This window comes from Sceloporus occidentalis, unplaced genomic scaffold, assembly GCF_023333645.1.
Source record: "Sceloporus occidentalis isolate IW3139 unplaced genomic scaffold, rSceOcc1.0.p SCAF_103, whole genome shotgun sequence".
NCBI classification, from domain to species: Eukaryota; Metazoa; Chordata; class Lepidosauria; order Squamata; family Phrynosomatidae; genus Sceloporus; species Sceloporus occidentalis.
In genome coordinates this window covers 266,354-284,941 of record NW_028317083.1, presented here as the reverse complement: position 1 = coordinate 284,941, position 18,588 = coordinate 266,354, and the positions used below count along the sequence as shown (strand labels likewise).

Here is an 18,588-nt window from a genome sequence, read left to right as displayed (position 1 = left end):
CATCTATGGATGTGTGATTGTGTATGATAAACGGAGGCCAAGTTCCTTGGAGCATTTGTCTCTAGGTCATTTTGTGTACAGTACACCTCAGTAAGTGTGTGCAACTCTATTGGTCGTTTCGGCAGGGGGCTGGCCTGCCATCAACGAATGAAGTGCGTTCTGCAATTCACTAGTTGATGCCAGACCAGCCCCCTGCCGAAACGACCAATAGAGTTGCACACACGTTCCTTCACGGCAGCTGCTGCTGCTCCGATGTGTTAACCCCGTAGTAACCCCAGCAAGGCAACCGGGAAGGAAACGAAGATTAAACGAGCACGAAGAATGTCCGCGAATATTCGCCCGAAGAGAAGACAGGAACGGGCGAATATTCGCGGAATACGAAGGTTTTTTCCCCCCCGAAGACGAGCACGAAGACGAACACGAAGAGCCCCCTGGTGCCCAAGTCTACTGTCTATACACCCCTTCCTTACAACTTTTTGGGCTGTAGAATATGATATTACAAAGACAGAGGAACAGCAGAGTTGGCAAAAAGGGATACATTAGTCTCGAGGGACTGTCTTTCCTAAAGTGGGATATTGGGGAGGTATGTCCATATACTTTTAACACTTGTACCGAATCAGGTTTTTGTTTGGTTTGTTTTTAAATCGTTAAGGGACTCAATGCATCATTCATGATTCTACATTCAAATCTTCACTCAATCTGCTTGCCTTTGGGCAAACCATACTCCTCTCCCGTGGCTCAAATGTAAAATTATATATAAAAAAAAAAAATAAATAAAAAAAAAAAAAGTAGCTGCAATTCTGTGTATTCTATTTCTTTCCCAGCAAAGAGAATTCACAAGCAGCAATCTTAAATTAAAGATGTGATGTCTACGTAAAAGCAAGGTTAACAGAGCATAATATTGTTGAAAAAGCAGGTTTTAAAGAATTCTCTTAAAGAGATGGTTCTAAATACAAGTTGTATATTAACACCATTGTGATTTGTGCCACCCCACAGCTTTTCTAAATGAGTTTGTTCAAATTTCTTATTTGAAATCCAAGATTTAAACTCCCTTACCTGCTGGATTCATTGGGTGTCTATAAAAAGATATGGTGCACAGACTGTTCTTATCACCATAGCTGCTAATGGAATGGCCTGATGAGTAGGACCATACTGTTAGGGGCCTTATTGCAATAACCCCCCCCTTCCAAACATTGCACTAGTCATCATCACACACACATCAAGACCAAAAAAAAAAAAAAAAAAAAAAAGTAAAAATTGACAAATTATTTGTAAGCTTCACAAATTACACTGGAGCGTCAGCATTTTGAAAGACATTGTGCGGCCGGGGTCGAAGGATTAAATGCTGCCCTTCCACCACCTAATCTGCCTCTTATGTATATGGCATGCGCTGTTGGGCTAGTTATCCGGGTGCTACAGGACCACCAATTAGAGGGGGGGGGCACCATATGGCCAAAAGATCAATGCAAGTGAAAAAATGAGGATCAAAGTGGAAAAATGAATCGGAATGAGAGTCAGCTGGCTGAAAACTTTCCACAATATTCCAACATGGCACGGTTTCATAATGTTACCATCGCCTGTCATTTCACATCGCTTCAGCTGCAATATGCCCATGTCTCTGGCTGACTGCCATGTGACAAATTCTTTCCACTTGTCATTTACACTAAACTGGCTACCATGTGTCAGTGTAACACCCCTGAATATTGTTTGGGCAAATATGCAGGTGGCAGAAAACAGCCCTGCGGTGGTTAATAAGAAGCCACACAACATACAATTTCTTAGATCAGTTCTTTATTACAAAAATGTTCATTTAGCTGTGTTTTTTGCCTTAAAAACAGAGACTAAACCAACACCAGACAGAGTCACAGCAATCAGAGCAAAGGCAGGCAGGAGTCCAATGGTCACTTGTCCAAGAACACTTGTTTCATCTGAGGAAGAAGAGGAAACTGTTAGATATACAATCCTATAGCCACACAAACCTCAGAGCCAGGTTCTAGAAAGATACCTTGAGACCGCACAGAGGATTCCTCTTCCATCATCAAGACTGGGCCAGGCAAGCTAACCAGAGAGGAGCCTTTGTGCATGTGCAGGCCATCCGAGTCTGAGAGAAAAAGTTACCGTCATTAAGAGGTCTTCTACACCCACCCCACTCCAGTGACATAGGAGTCAGTCCATAATAACCATTCATATAAAACGTGAGGCATAGTCATGAACCTGTTATGCTTAAAGGGGTTGTTAAGGGTGAAGGCTCCAACATTTAGGTCTATTGCTTCAAGTAGTTTAGAGGGCATAGCCTCATCATATATACTCATTAACCAGAACCAAAGTGCTATTTAAAGCAGACAATCCATGGCTAGAATCCTGACAAAAGGTTCTAGTAAGATGACCCTCAACACGACGTTTCCCCCACCACACTATCAAAATACTTCCATGTGTCCCTTTAAGTAGGTGTACACAGTCTGGAATTTGTACCTCTCCTTCGCCTGGATGCTGGGCAGGTCTTTGTACAGAGTGGAAAATCTGGTGTCATCTTATTACATATTGTTGCACTGCAGTGGATATAAATCTATAGGATAAAGAAGAGACGTTCTATAACCTGCAGATTACCACATTTATATTCAACACTCTATCCAAGGTTGATGGTTTATAAAATACCCTCATACTATTGCTTCAAGCCACCTCACATGGTCAATAACCCCTCTAATCAAATCATGGCATTTTGAACATTTAAGAGTTAATCATTCAGAAGTTTTGCCATTGAGCTTAAGTGACAGACTAGGAGATCTTGAACTTTTGCAAAGGACATTAAAAGTGTATAAGCTTACCAGGTTTGTGGAGGCTTCACCACCAGACATAAAAGCAAAGGCCTTTACTTCAAAGCGTTTATGGTGAGTAGGGTATGGCACATCAAGACCAACAGCATGAAATATTGTCATTCTATCATCTCTCTCTTCTTGACAACTAAGGGATTCAAAGACCATTGTCATGTCATTCATATCGCCAAAAAGTTTCTTCTCTACACATTCTCCACGATATAATGTATGCAATAGCCAACCATATGCTTTAAATTAGACAATGTCAGCAGAACACAGCTCTACATTTTCACTTGGTTTTCAAGCAGTTACTGATGGCATGTATGGATACAACATATTAAGTGTTGCTGCCTTCTATTAGACTAACTGAAAATAATTTAATCCCATGTAAACTTATGCACTGCACAGGACATTTCTAATGAGGGACTTGTGCCGTTTTCTTCCTTTGTATAGATTACATCACCCAATTACAGTAGAAAGCAGTGTTAAGATAACTTAACTGTCACACCCATGTCCTAGGCAGTATCCAGAGACACCAAGAAAGCTTGCATTGTGTTTTATCTGCTAAATGACACTAAGAATGCCAGTTGACCTCCCCAAGGAAGACGAATGCTGAATTTATACCAAGCTAATGCATTGTTTCTATATGCCCCAGATAACTACACCGACCGCAGGTTCAGCAAGAACACAACACTTACCCATCTACAACAATTTTCCATTGGGGCACAGCTGTAGGATCGCGGGACATTGTTGCCCAGCAGTCATCCAACACTAGTTCAATGTTTGGGTCATCACGATTCAAGACCCGTACTTCAAGAAAGATGGGTTCTCGCAAGGTCTTCAGAACTGGGTACTGGCTGTCTGTATAGGCACTTCTGTAGGCATCATCTGTAGATTGTAGTTTTGCATTAGTTTGAGAGTTTGTCAACAAATCAGCATGAAACCAAAACACCTACCTGGGAATAGATCCAGTTTAAGGGAGAGAGGACCATCACTTCTTGAAGACACAAGAGGTGGAACAGTTACAACAGTCAAGTTCAGTGGGGAGTAGCCGCTGTCGCTGTAGTAGCACTGGACAGTTATTCTGCAGTATTAAACATAAAGGTTGTTCTTATACAAGAATTGTGCAGGTTTCAGTGTGGACAGAGTGTAGATGATTCACCTTAAATAGAGACTAATGCTGGATTTAATATGCCTGCTTGTGTTGGCAGCAGTAAAGAACACCCACATACAGATTTGTAATATCATTGCCATGCTGCCAAATACATGCCCACGATCACACCTGGACCCAAGTCACAGTAAGTGGGGGTAAATAAGCTTTATACACATTTCCCACCCATGCCGAGTGGCTTGGCCATATCACTAGAATGAAAGTGACCACATTTGACACAATTCACATCTGATGGAATACATCTTACTATGGGGTATTTAGTTGCATAAACTTCACAAGCGCCATTATTCTTATTGTGTATGGCAACAAGCTGAAAGATTACTAGATCTGTTATCAGGCAGAATTAGACACAGCCATACCTTAACTCACTATCTCGAGAGATTCTTCCTCGTCCAAAATCCTTCCTGAGTGCTCTAGCTTCATTTTCATAAGTTAACCTGCCATTTACAGACTGAAATATAATAATATTAGTTGGTGTCAAGTAATAGTCTACCTCAAAGCACATAGGCCGGTAACCCCGGGGGGGGGGGGGGGGCAGGCATGATTCTTTACCGTTATGGCTTATTTAGATCAATGAAGCTTTACATTGTAGAAGGGGGCATAGACTGTGCCAATGAGGTAACTTTGCCATTACAGCTGCACTATAAGAAACGTACCCTAGTTCTAGTGCCACAACTTAGTAAAGATACATTGTACACAAGCTTGTTTGTCAATCGATTGATGGGTGGACAGGTTCCATCTCCAAAAATAACAGTGTTCAAGTCTAGCTTTGGCAGGGTGTGCGTGTCAAGTATCTCAAACCTCATGAATCCTGTGGATGAACAAGTTGCAGCTAAAACAAAAAAAAAAAAAAAAAAAGTTAATATCCAGCAAAGTCAGTGCACATTTATGATAATTACAATGAGACTTACGTATAGGGTCATCTGGACGACAGCTTGGAGATAGCAGCATTGGTACAGTTATATCGTTCATCTTAAAGGTTAAGATAAGAGACGGCAGGTAGAAACTGCTTGTTCCCTATATAACAAGGTAATACAATCAGGAATTTGTAAGACAAGTTTGCAGACAGCCCCCTACCTAAAAAAGGCCAATAAAATACAAGCCATATTCATACCCATTTCTGTTTCATGACATTTGCATTACTCATCCAAAGAGAATGGGATAGATTTACCAAGCAGAACATATGAAAGCCTTGCACAGCGAAGAGCCACATGTATGGGTTCTAAAGCTCTATTGAAATAGAATCTGTTACGCCGCCAGCATGTTGGTTTATATACAACCCCTCCACACCCCATCACCGATATAGCCAAACATCTACATGCCCTTTACATATAGCATTTATTCCTCACAGCGAAGACTGCAATATTACTGCAGCTGTGCAAGAATTCATATAGTTTGTGCCAGGAGTGGGGTACATTTTGCTTTTATTAGCCCATCTGGCACTAGAACCTTGTATGACAAATGGCAGCCTTACAGGGAATTTTATACCAAGTCATCCACTGGAGGCAAATGCATTTCTCAATGTTTTATGTTTAACAGTTTTTTTACCTCTAGATAGCTTGCGCTAATATGTAAAGCGAGACCATTTCTTCTGTCAAGTGCAATTCCCCTTTGTTGAAGTGCAGCATTATTTAATGGAGTGGTTACTCCCTTTACAGTAATACTCTGCAGGTCCCCACCAAATGACGGAATGTAGATGGACATGTGCGTCCCATTGCAAATATGAGGACCTAATTTAAAAAAACACCATTAAAATAAAAAAATAAAAATCGGGGGGGGGGGGGGGGGGAGGGGGTTGTGAAACCATTACACCCTAATTTACCTCTGGAACAGAACATTGGTATATCAACAGTAATTCTGGGAGCACCAGTCTGTGAAGTCAGCCGAACTGCACCAACATAGAACTTCTGGTTTTCAAGCTAGAAGATACAAGCGTTAGTGTATACAAGAGTGACCCTAGGCCATCTGCAGCGTCAGAGGTAAAATCAGTAGGACAACCAAGTGTCTTACCGTGTATTCTTTAACTCCAACAGCATCAAAAGAAGCTTGGATCGTCATGAAGTCGGGATCAGAAGTCAGTATATAGCCCATTGCTCTGGCCTGGCTCACAGAGACAGTCTGAAAGCTCTCTCCGTCATGTATCTGTACGTTCCAGAAGGGTGGCCGGAGAGCTGCAGTCATAATCTGCGATTGATCAGATATATCATGAACAGTGTGTAATTGATGGGTCGTACTTTCCATGTAGCGATGGAATTTTATGAAAAAGCCAACTTTGAGATAGTATGATGCGTGCCCACTGAATGGCTTAGAGATGAAGTGGCATATAGCATTGTTTATTACAATTCTAAATATGAATTTCGAAGGTTCCTCAACAGGAATGGTAGCGCAGCCGAACCTACTCAAGATTGTAGTTAATGCAGACAGATTTTAATACATCAAAGAATCTTCCATACCTCATCATCAAAAGCTGAAAGCCTTCTTGGGAATTTTATCTAAGGAAGAAATAGCACAAGTTGAATCCTTTGCCGATAAGATTTACTGCAATACAATATATGTATAACCTACCATCATGAAGTTCTGTGTGCAGTTTACCACCGTCCCTCTCGCAGCATCGTCTGCGTCATCTGCCTGCATGTCATTGCAGACCGCCCTGTATATTGAACTCTCCAGTCCTGCACGTCCAGCAAGTTTTATGAGCACAAGGTGCATTCCCATCTACGAAGATATAAAGTTGAGCAAATCACTCAGCAGTCCAAAGCCCTGGATGAAGGTTAGAGTCAGCATTTTCCCCGCCACGGTCTAGTCTGACAAGTCTTCAAGACAGACAACACCCCGATTTCTATGAGAAGGGGTAGAACTACTACATACCTCATTTTTAATGCAGTTAGCAGGAATATTAGCAGTTTTCCCCTCTACTAGATCGCTACAGCCTTTGACTAGAATTCCAGCTGAATCTGGGGAGGAAAAAAAAAAAATAAGTCAGATTGGATAAAAATGAGATCAAATATGATAAATTATTCTAGCTACCATACAAGATTATCCGGCTAGGATTTTGTATGTACCCCACATAGGAAAGTTCTCTTATCTTCTAGATGCCGTGAAGTCTTGTGTTAGACAGTTTGCATTATTGCAGTTACCATAAAGCTTATAGCAAGACACCAGGCTAAAATATCAGCAATATGGCAGCTTACAAAGTAGTTAACGCTCATTATTGGAGTACTAATTACCAGCAAGGATAACATGCGCAGAAGTAACTGTCCAGTTCATGAACCACAATGTAATGTGAAGCTTGAGGCTATATTGGCTTTGGAGCATCCGTTTAAGGGAGTCACATGTTTCATCACTGAGACTAGTAGCAACCTACCTACAACTTGCAGGGTATTCCATGAGGCCAAGCGAAGACCCTTTGGTTTTCTTACTTGAAGACCATCATCAAGGCAGGAAACAGCCCCTAGAAAGAAAAAAAAAAAAAAAAAAGAAAAAAAAAAAAAAGTAATTTGTTAGTAATTTGTTCTTAGATTCAGGAGACACTTTTTTTGTTAAGACCACATTAGCCTGGATTTGCGTTGAGACACATGAAGAAGCATATTAACTGCGAGCACTGCCAAGACGACGCTCAGTCTGGAACTAGGAAGCTACATCAGTCGGAGCTCTCTACAAACCAGGTAACCAGTTACCGTGCAAAATTTCAATTTCTAGAATTAATGTTTGCTGTGGCACAGGGTGTTATACAAGCTTTATCAGTGGTCACAAAACATGCACTACAGCACCGAGTAAACCTGCTACAGAATGCATTTTAACCCCTTAGTGACAAAGCCCGTACATGTACAGCCTCAGAATGCATTGTTTTCAATGGGTTTAGGGACCGCCCAGTGTCCTTAAGGGGGTTAAAAGCGCAGCCAGGTAATCCAGCCATCAGCTCAATACCAGCCCTAGAGGTGCATCGCCTATAATATTGCCAGTGGGAGAGCTTTTATTTATAATGCACTAATCCAACAGTCAGATACAATGCAGTAACCCTCCAGACAGCAACCAAACAGTCGCCCTAGAAATGGATCCAACCAGGGCCAGCCCAAGGCAAAATGCCTCCTGGGGCGAATTTTAAAATGCTGCCGCCGCCCCCCCCCCCCCTTTATCTATCCTTAAACCCCCCCCCCCCCTTCTACTTACCTTTCAGCAGTCCTGCAGCGAGTCTCCCTGTTCGGTCTCGGTGCCGGCTTGTAATGCAGAGCGCCAAAAATGAGGTCATCTTTCGGCACTCAGCATTACAAGCCGGCACCGAGACCGAACAGGGAGACTCGCCGCAGAGGAGAGAGGGGCGCCGAGCGGGTACTGACAGCGTGGTAAGCGAAAACCACTCAGCGCCCCTTTCACGCTCTTTTTTTAAAACCGAAAAGGGGGGCTTGGTGTAGTGTACTAGAAAAAAAGAAAAAAAATAAGTGCTTTCCCAACACCTCTAGCACCAATGTAGTACATATTCATTGTAGGATGCTTAATAGCTTCATCTCATTTCCTACACTATGGTCAAGGAGACTACATCAACACATCAGAAAGCCTCCAAACAGGGATGCACCTTATACTTCCAGGTTACATGTGTATAAGGAACCGGTCAGCCACATTTCTCTTATCGACAGATAATCAACATAGAATTTAACAGCAGATAAGAGCCACGGTCTCCTAATCTGCCCATTTTTCCTGATGTAGAGACCTTAATCAACCCTTGGTCTCTGATTAGAGTCAGGATAGCGATAAGTCTATCCCATGCATGTTTGACTTCCCTCACTATATTACACCCTGCTTATTAACACTCTAAAGTCAGATTACCTGGAAAATCCAATGTCTCTGCAGCTTCAGAAACCACAATCAGAGACCATCCGAGAAGGAAAAGCCTTAAAGGAAACCCAGAAAATGTAGTCAGAAGCCATCAAACCAAAGTAAAAAAAATAAAATAAAAAAAATTACATTTACAACCATAAAACAGTACCTGGCCAATTTAAAACATGGCAATAAAGGCACCATTGTGCCAGGGGTGACACACACCATCAGTAAAACCCAAACTAATGACCACAAACCAGGTCAAGAGGCAGTACAATACACACAAAAAACCTATACACCAAACATGAAGCAATAATGCCATCTCTGGGAGTCTACTTATATATAGAGGCAGCCGGTAATGAGTGAGCCAATTAGCCAGTAATTGGATTTCAGATAATTAGATTAACCATTTGACTCAATGATGTGCAACATGCTGTTAAAGAAACAGCATCATTTAAAAATATAGTTTGTGTTCAGTGATGTTTCTTTATTCCTCCCAACAAGTATCAGAGAAACCAGGTGGACCACATTGACCAAATTGTTCTTATCTGCTGTCAAATTCTATGTTTCTATAATTCTAAGTAGTTTTTTTCTGTTTCTTCTCACATGGTCACAGGTGTGACCTGTGTTTTATATTCTTCTGCTAATTAATGCCTGATATCATGGATATCCAGTGCTCTGGAAGGGACTCATTTAAGCAAAAATGGATTTTATAAAAAGCAGGACACATTTATTCCCAAAAATAATGGGCATTTTGCTGTTCAAGATGAATCTTAACTTTATTGTTTAATGCACTCATTCAAATTATATTCTACAGGACGCAAAGCGCTTGCTCAGTATATTTCACCCATCATATTTTTCTCCATAACACTCATGTTTATAAGTTATTGGCTTTGTCACTGCTTTAAACACTTCTATCGCTATTGGTTTTAATGGGACTGCACTAGTTTTTATATTTTATAAAGTCTTACCCCATACTATGAAAGATGTATAGTCTATATAAATAATGTATATATGTATATATATAGAGATAGAGATATATACATACTGTATATATCATGGTTTTATTTCTTGAAATTCCATATGAAACCTCTAGGGTGTCTAATGTAACAGGGAGTTTAGGTAGCATTTAGATCATGAGTGGATATTTTTCACCACCATTTTTATGGATTTTGCACATTTCCTTTCTGTACATTTGTTGCACGGCCACCTGCCCACCTTACCTGAGGAGCCACCTTGTGGCGCTCAGCTGCACTGCAAGGCGACCACATCATAGTTGCAAAGGAGGTAAATATCAGCACTGGTCTTGCGTTGCATTATATGCAGCCTATTCTGGTAAATTTCTCCCATAAGAAGGGTCAAGAGTACTCCACATGATGCAAAGTTAAAGGAACAGGGAGTCTTTGTCCCACTTTGTCTTTCTTTCATGTAGAGGCAATGATGTATTCTGTCCTAGGCGAATTAGGCATTTGCCTACAGTGGCAGATTGGGGGGGGGCAGACCCTGGTCTACTTTACTAGGGCTGATTATTCTTTTGTGCACTTGGTCTCCGTGGTGCAGATCAATCCAGGCCTCTGTAGTAGGTTTTGTGTGCCACCTAAGGTGGGACTCAGCTCAAAAAAGAAGCCAATAGGAGGGGGGGGGACCCCCATAGCATGGTAAGACTGGAGGTGCTCCCCTGGGTGAGGTCTAGGGCAGTGGCCCACGCGAACACATCTCTATGTAAATGTGTGCACTCATTCATTTTCCTCCTGGCAGACAGAACTATTGGCATCAGACATAAGCTGCTAAATGCCCCCACATTTGGGGCATGTTCCGCAAGCATTCATGCTTCCTCCTGTCCATGCCAATGCAATGTAGAACAGGCTAATCTACCAGAAACATGATGGGCTGGAACAAAACATTTGTGGAGAGAATCGCTTTGTAGGGCACAACGGGGTGTGAGGGGGCTCAGATATCCCAATTAATAGAAAAGACATGCCAAATGCATTATTTAAGGCCACTTTTATAATGAAAACTTTCAATGCGGGGGGGCGGGTAACATCAGATCATATACTGTTCTAAATCACATTTGGCAGACAGCACATTCAGGGTACAGTATATAGCCCTGTCCACAGCATATTCATGAAGGGGGATTGCTCATAATATCCATGAACACAGAAGGTTTTCAGTCGTCCCACACCTTGATCCCAGAGCAACGTTGGCCCAGACTAGGTCCCCAACTCATCTTTGAGAGCAGGTACAGCGAGGTGCTCAACTGGGAGCACTGGTTGTTTTTGGTAAGCCCCCCATGCATCCATGGCTGACATCACTATACGTGGTGCTGGAGTCTCCTGAAGCCCTCCTGAAATGGGATTCCATCTATTGTAGCACATGCTGCTCAACATCAAATGGATTATGGGAAGGGACTAAAAGATTAAAAATGGGGAATTGAGAGAGACAGAAATAAAAAGAGGTGTTTAGAGGGTAAAGCAAGGGATACGAGGTAAGAAAAGGTTTAATGAGAGGGAGTGAAAGGGGAAAGGAGGGCATTTGTAAGGTGAATGTAGAGTGTAAGGTGAATTGTAGAGGAAAGGTAGAAGGAGGTGGGAAACTAAAGCGGGCTTAATGTAAGAAAGTGTGGTCATTACACTGGGCCGCTTAAGCTCACGTGAAGGTTTTTGGCCATGATCAACCCTGATTTTTTTTCCTGCTAAACACTTTACCATTAAATGCCAGTTACGTCAATCACGATACACCCAAAGGCCTATTTACTGGTAAATTACAGATAATATTATTAATTAGAAGAACTTACTAGGGGGAATTCCCAAGGGGCAATGCACTGGCCTTTTAATTGCACACAATAACAAACTTGGTACATTTCTCTACGTAATTGTTTAAAATACCACATTAGTAATTACCATTAACGGGGGAAAAAACTCCTTAGATGCGGACAAAAGAATTACTAAATTACCAATCACATAAATATCTCTGACATAAATCTATCCGAAGAAAAAGTCAATAATAAGGAGGAAACAAAGCTGCAAGAAAGGCATTTCCAATTTCCATGTTTAATTAAGCATATTAATTATAAACGATAGAGGAAGATATATATATATATATATATATATACAGTATATGCATACACACACACACTATACGGACAAAAGTATTGGGACACCTGACCATTACACCAATTTTTATGGCACTGCATTCTAAATACATAGACATTAATATAAAGTTGGTCTCCCCTTTGCAGCTACAACAGCTTCAACTCTCGTGGAAAGGCTTTCCACATTTTGTGGCGTTTCTGTGGGAATTTTTGCCCATTCATCCAGTAAAACATTAGTGAGGATCCTCCACTGGATCGCAATCTTTGTTCCAGTTCATCCCAAAGGTGTTTGAAGGGGTTGAGGTCAGTGCTCTGTGCTGCCGGTCAAGTTCTTCCACACCAAACTCATCCAACCAAGTCTTTATGGATCGGAGAGCAGTGCTCACCCGGCAATCTCTGGGTAAATGAGTAAACAGGACATATTTCCAAACTCCAAATTAATTTGTGGGACCAACCCGTATGTATTCCCATCCGCTGCATACAAAATAGGATTGTGAATACCGCCTCCTGCGTATCCTCCTGTTGAAAAATTCAACATTTCAGTTGAGGGGGGCCAGCACCCCCTCATTAAATATGCAATATCTCAGTAATTAGACTAGATCTAACAAACATTTTGTCTGATCAAACCTGATCTAACGCGGAGCTATCATAATCAATAACAGTTTGCTGAATTTTTTGTTGAGGGGGGGCTGGCTATGGGTTAGCCCCCCTGAAAAAGATTGTTAATATTGCATATTTTAGAGTAGATCTAACGGAAAAAAACAGTTGATCTAACCTGATCTAACAAATTAGTGTTTTTTTGTTAAAATTTTTAATATGGGGGGGCTAACCCGGGGGAGGTGGGGCAGTCCCTCTTTTAGTCCCAAATCGCCCTGTCCCTCTTTCCGCTCCTGGCTGCACAGCAGATAACAAGAATGATATACATGGTGATATTGCCCAAATTCTAGAGAAAACTATTAAAACTGGAATTGCTAAAGAAAATGTACCCAGTTGATAATAAAATTTACATATTAGGCTTATATGAACCGTTATATTATTAAAATGTTTAACGTGGGGTAGCTGATCGTGTGGAACGCCGCAGTCTTGTCTTTTATCAGAAGTGTGATGGTTTAATAATGTAGACACTGCAGTTGCCAAGGCTCGCTCACATGCGTTAAAGTAATTTACAAGGACTTTGTACCCTGTGTGTCTAAATGTGACGTTTGGGCTTGTAATTATTAATTAACCAGTTTTATGATGGTTAAGTAAAGAATTTCCTTATAACCTTGGAGTGATTCCATAACACCCAAGCAAAAGACCAGAAAGAAAATGTCTACCAGGTACCACCAAGCTGCCATTGATGGTTATCAAGACATCTTAAAAGAAGCTACTAAAAAGGATATTAATAATTCAGACGCAGATGGAATGACCCCGACTCTGCTGGCTGCTTACCACGGACATCTGGAGGTACTTGAGTTGGTGTGCAACCGAGGGTAGGTAGTGCAACAAAGGTGTGGTGGCAGTAATAGGAAACCTTTTGTATTTCCCCAGCATATATTCCACATCTCATTTGGATTAGAAGATTCTATAATTATACTAATGGCTAATTATTTTTAGTGCTCCGGACGGGCTTCTTCACGCATGGTGTTTCGAGGTCCACCTGTCTTCCTCGGTACTTCATTTAGGGCTCATAAAAATCCTAATTGCTATTTATAAATACAGCACAAATGGAACTTTACCGTACATTTACCGTACAACGTATGTAACGATTAGTAATATACCCTCTAAACCTAATCATTTTCCTTTTTCTACAACCTGAACACCAATTACAGCCTAAAATGTTGGTTTATTGACCACACCGAACAGAAATAACAGGGTCGGGCTTTGGCCAGACTTGTACTACAAAATAATTTTTAATATGTATAACTTCTGCTAGAAGAACATATCACAATATATATATATATATATATATATATATATATATATATATATATACAGTCATAATAACTGATGATTATCCATTTCCGTCACCCTTTCCATACCATACAGAATTCCGCTGTTGAATGAAATACATATATAAAAGGGTCTTAACTATCTGCAGTAATGCAAAATCCAGCCGCAGCATGATAGAATCTGTGTTGGTCGTATTGAAAATTAAATGCATATATTTTTAAAGCTGACATAAAGCTCTTAAGTTTCCAGAACGAATATTAAAAAAAAAAAAAGTGACAGGGAAAATACTGTTTTAGCCGCCGGCACTGAATAACGCCGCACATAGCTTTTGCAGCCATAATTGAGTCTCATAAATGAAGCTCAGTGACGCTGCAACCAATAATCATGATAAGAGCTTGATTTGTAACAGGGTTGTCTAGATGGATGCCGAAAAGTCCAATTTAGCCAAGGCATAATTTCTCACAAGCTCCGACCGCCTGAAAAATATATAGATTTCCCTGTAACATTTAATTTAGCAATTGCGGCATACGTTTCCTGAAAGTTTCCGGTATTTAAAGTTTATAGGGACTTTATGTAACAGTTTTTGTTTTAAAGATCAAGAGTATGTTAGATGCCTTTGGAGTTTTGTAGCTGTACAACAATCTGGTAAACTGTCCATCCTTCAGTGTGTGGCCACCAGGTGGATACAAGTGGCCAAGTATATCATAAATCTGGAAGGCGTCCAAATGTACATCATTTATTGGCCACAAAACTTAGTTCCAGATCTGATTTTAAACCCCGGTGGGGCCCTGGGCACAGTGTAACTAACTCTTACCCCTACCCATACCTTCCATATACCTTTTCAGCACTGATCCTCAGAGCTCTCCTTCTAGGGCTGACATACAGGGCTACAAACAGATTCACATTAATATTTTAGAGCTTCTTGATCCAAGGAGAAATCCGATTGACTTTTGGAGTGAAGAAGAATTTTTTCCCCCTGATGGCAGAATTCGAAGTAGCTTAATTCAAGTTTTTTGCATTCTTTTGGATGAAGAGTAGGAAGGGTTGGATGAAGGTTAGGTAGAAGGGTTGAACTTGATGGACTTTCTTCAACCTATTTACTATGTAATTTTAGGAGGCAGGAACATAGATGGAAGGGGCGTTAGCCCCAAATAGATGTAAAAGGGGCAGAATCTAGGTGGGGAGTAGGCATGCCCAAATCTCATACTCATATGAGTAATCACCCTACTCAGTTTATCGCTATCGCAGGTCACATAAACAGTCTTGGTAAGCCAAGACATCGAGCCACACTGCAGTCCACACTGCTTTGGCCACTTGAGAGCTCAGGGAATGTAACAGGATCCACTTGTGCCATAGAATGCGATATAGCCAGATGTGCTATTAATCCTCCGGCTGAACACCTTATGATAACAGTGCTTTATGGAGCTCCGAGAGTCTACTAAATGATCTCTTTTGCTGGCCATCATTCCAAGCATGTTATTGATGTAATTTAGCACCAGCATATTTCCCTGGAAAGTAGAAGAATATTGGCTCTTTCAACCAATTTTCAAAAAAACGATTAAAATTGTTATTCATCTTTGTCCTATTATACTGGCATCCTTTTGTGATGGAAAAAAAAATGATGAATGGCAATGAATGTGATATATATATAATATGTTTTCCCCATATGAACAGAAAATGGATTCTATTGAATTTCTTCTCGCATATTGTATCGCTAATGATAGTATTTTAATACAATGCAGATCATTTACATGCTGTTGATTTCAAACTTGTCACTCAAAAGATAATAATTTGGTACCGATGACACCATCCCCCAACCTCAACTTAGGCTAGGGACAGCGGGCTGGGCAGAGGTAATAGTGTTTAATACAGTAAAGGAATTTAAACATGCATGGGACGGCCATATGGCTCCTCAATGTAAGACAAGAGCAAGGATGGACTCAGGTTTGAGTCTTTACAGTAGTGAAGAGCCAATCCTGGCAGGTTTCTCCAACAGGAATAGCTGAGATGGCCCCATTTCATGGCTAATTCAATGGGCAGGAGACTTTAAAGAAATCTCACTTAATTAACTATACATCATAAAGAGCCAGCCAAGCTTTCAGACATTCGTTGGGTTAGGACCTTCAAGTCAAAGAGATGAAACCACAACTCTGCTGCAAATTTTCCCTTTAGAGAACAGACCCCATTGGGACATCTCCAGGGTCACTTTTTATGTAGTTCCATAGGACATTTGAGAAGTCTCCTGTCAGTAGTTGAGTAATATCTCTTCCCAACACATCAGCCCTTGCCACCTCACTTTAGAATCCCGCCTCAAGTATCTGGACAACCCCTGCCATGTTATCCCTTTAACTCAATTGAAAATGTACATAAAACAACGTGGAACAGTTGCTTAGCAGACGTGGTACGGCCAAAGACAGTCAGATATTTCCAGATGTCAGGATAGACAGTTTACTTCTTTAAATTACATGCAGTATAAGCATCTGATCCTCTTGTTCTCACATTTCTTATCCTATGACACATTTATAACCAGCAAGCATTCTGAGCACATAGAACAGATTGACATAAGAGGAGGAAAGAGGGGTAGAGGGATTTGGGTTCCAAAGTAAGAGTAGGCAGCGAGATGCTTTTTGGTGGACATATTTACTAATGATTTCAACAAGCCTTGTGACAGACGCTGGTGTCTTTGTACAGACAGTTGTCCCACTTCTGCTGGTAACTGGGCAACATTTCTTACAGCAATGCTGCTCAGATCTCACGCAGAGTAACAGAGTAAAACATATTTGATTTGTTTCACTGACAAAATCAGTACGGGCTGCACATAAAATCTATATATATACAGCACAGAAATGATGACGCCTGGATGAAAATTCTGCCTAAAGCCCTTTGTTACTCTATAGAAGCCCTGGTGGATAAACGTGGAGTTAGACGTAAACAGGCAGCTGAACCCTTGTCCCCTTGCCAGCCCTCCGCAGCCCACGGCTGCATATACTGCCATAAATGTGATCTGTTTTGTACTTTGCATTAATAAATGACTTCAGCCTCTAACTTTTATGGAATGAATGACAGCAACAGATTGCACAAGGAAAATTTGCTTGAAGGAGATTGCATACATTACCTTTAAATTACTCCCATGTCACATTCCGTAGTGTAATATATCATTATTTCAAATTACCTGTATACCCAACTCCATACATCCATGTGTACAGAAGCTTAGCATAGTATACAGGGTATGCATATACAGTAGGTGCTACATATACTCCTAATCAGCACACGATTATTGTTAATTCTTTTTTTACTGCTGGTAGGTTGTGGTCTATTCACTAAAGATGGAATTTGTAGAAGTGGAACATTTCAATATATATATATTATAAAGTGTCGACCCCTTCTCTTGAAACAGGGCTCAATTGGCTCCGCACAATGTCTAGGTGGCATGGAGGAGTTCTTAAAACGCTCATCACTGGTTTAGTTATGTGTTCTACAGGGGCAGCTTAGTCCTGGTACCAAGAGAAGCTCCCTAGGACAATGATACCAGGGAGTGGAAATGTCCAACTCGAGTTAGATCCTCATTCAAATCAGAGAAGGTTGATTAGAGGACCTCTTATAATATCTAAAGAGTGTTTTAAAGACTAAGATCTGAAAATTGTATATATATAGCTGTATATCTATACATTATGTTATTGACAATGACCGTAGTCACTTTGTATTTGTCTTTCAGCGGAGATCCGGATAAAAGTGATATCTGGGGAAATACCCCTCTTCACCATGCGGCCAATAATGGTCATGCTAATTGTGTGGCGTTCCTGGTTAACTTTGGAGCCAACATATTTGCCGTGGATAATCAATTCCGTACTCCACTGGACGTGGCTGCCATTAAAGAACGTACAGATTGTGTCCATATCCTAGATGGAGCAGCAAATAAACAGATATCCTTAAATCCTAAGAAAGTAGCCCGATTGAAGGAGCAAGCCACTAAAGATGCAGAGAAGAAGATTAAGGAATGTGAGAAGCTGCAAGACCGACATCAAAATCTAATGAACAAAAGTTACAACAAACAAAATTCCAATACCTTTAAATCTTCCACAGGAACATTTCCAAGTTCTACAGGCGCTCATGGTTCAACTCCATCAACGATATCCACTTTGACCAAGGGTTTGAAAGACACATTGCAGCTGAAATTGAAAAAGAAAGATAAAAATACATACGACAAAGGAACAGCAAGCAATGTGATCTTTGAAAAGGATGAAAGTAACATTGGTCATCGAACTAAAGTCATGGATGTCTTTAGTGAAAACGACGAAGATAACCAAAAAGATGAAGACAGCTCTCCAGATAAAAGAGAATCCATTTTCAATCGCCCTGGGCTTGGGAATATAGTTTTCCGAAAGAATCTCGCAGCGGCTGTTAATTCCAATTTTGATGTTGGGTTCAACATTTCAGATGAGTTGTTTAAAGAGGAGGTAGAGGATGCTAATAATTCAGATGCCAATAATGAATACAATGTGCCTTGGAATGAAGATGAGGTGGAGTCCGATGAAGAAGGCGAAACCTCTCCTCTCCAGGTCTTCTTGGCATCCAATGGTTTACTTGAACTGTTTGGCACACTTACAAGGGACAAAATTGACCTAGAGTCACTGATGCTATGTAACAATGAAGATTTGCAAAGCATTAACATACAGCTTGGACCGAGAAAGAAGCTCCTCAATGCAACAGATAAAAGAAAGCAAGTTCTGGAACAACCAGGCAAGATCATTGATACTAAATTATAA

At 40.8% G+C, this 18,588-nt stretch overlaps 2 protein-coding genes across 2 annotated transcripts; one reads left to right on the top strand and one right to left on the bottom strand.

Annotated features, from left to right (window-relative positions):
• Positions 1-1,806: 1,806 nt before the first annotated feature.
• Positions 1,807-9,775, bottom strand: LOC149283472 (zona pellucida sperm-binding protein 2-like). The gene is made up of 17 exons (XM_089497431.1): positions 9,771-9,775; positions 8,809-8,873; positions 7,349-7,435; positions 6,853-6,938; positions 6,550-6,699; positions 5,995-6,168; positions 5,807-5,903; positions 5,533-5,714; positions 4,896-5,001; positions 4,641-4,816; positions 4,344-4,435; positions 3,770-3,897; positions 3,512-3,701; positions 2,826-2,961; positions 2,473-2,566; positions 2,006-2,101; positions 1,807-1,928 (listed from the first exon to the last, which is right to left on the bottom strand). The coding sequence occupies exons 1-17, from the start codon at positions 9,773-9,775 to the stop codon at positions 1,807-1,809; spliced, it is 1,986 nt and encodes a 661-aa protein (XP_089353557.1).
• Positions 9,776-13,198: 3,423 nt separating this feature from the next.
• LOC149283471 (ankyrin repeat and SAM domain-containing protein 4B-like) lies at positions 13,199-18,588 on the top strand. Its single transcript, XM_089497510.1, has 2 exons — positions 13,199-13,362; positions 17,538-18,588. Exons 1-2 carry the CDS (start codon positions 13,199-13,201, stop codon positions 18,586-18,588), a joined length of 1,215 nt encoding a protein of 404 aa, XP_089353636.1.

What these genes read in the sequence shown, in the direction of transcription:
- LOC149283472 (XM_089497431.1), bottom strand. An exon ending in ACCAATGTTCTGTTCCAGAG is followed by an intron (nt 5,715 to 5,806) that starts GTAAATTAGGGT and finishes TTTTTAAATTAG; the next exon opens with GTCCTCATATTTGCAATGGG. An exon ending in TGGAAAATTGTTGTAGATGG is followed by an intron (nt 2,962 to 3,511) that starts GTAAGTGTTGTG and finishes TGAATCCCTTAG; the next exon opens with TTGTCAAGAAGAGAGAGATG.
- LOC149283471 (XM_089497510.1), top strand. Translation starts at nt 13,199, where the DNA reads ATGTCTACCAGGTACCACCAAGCTGCCATTGATGGTTATCAAGACATC. An exon ending in GAGTTGGTGTGCAACCGAGG is followed by an intron (nt 13,363 to 17,537) that starts GTAGGTAGTGCA and finishes TTTGTCTTTCAG; the next exon opens with CGGAGATCCGGATAAAAGTG.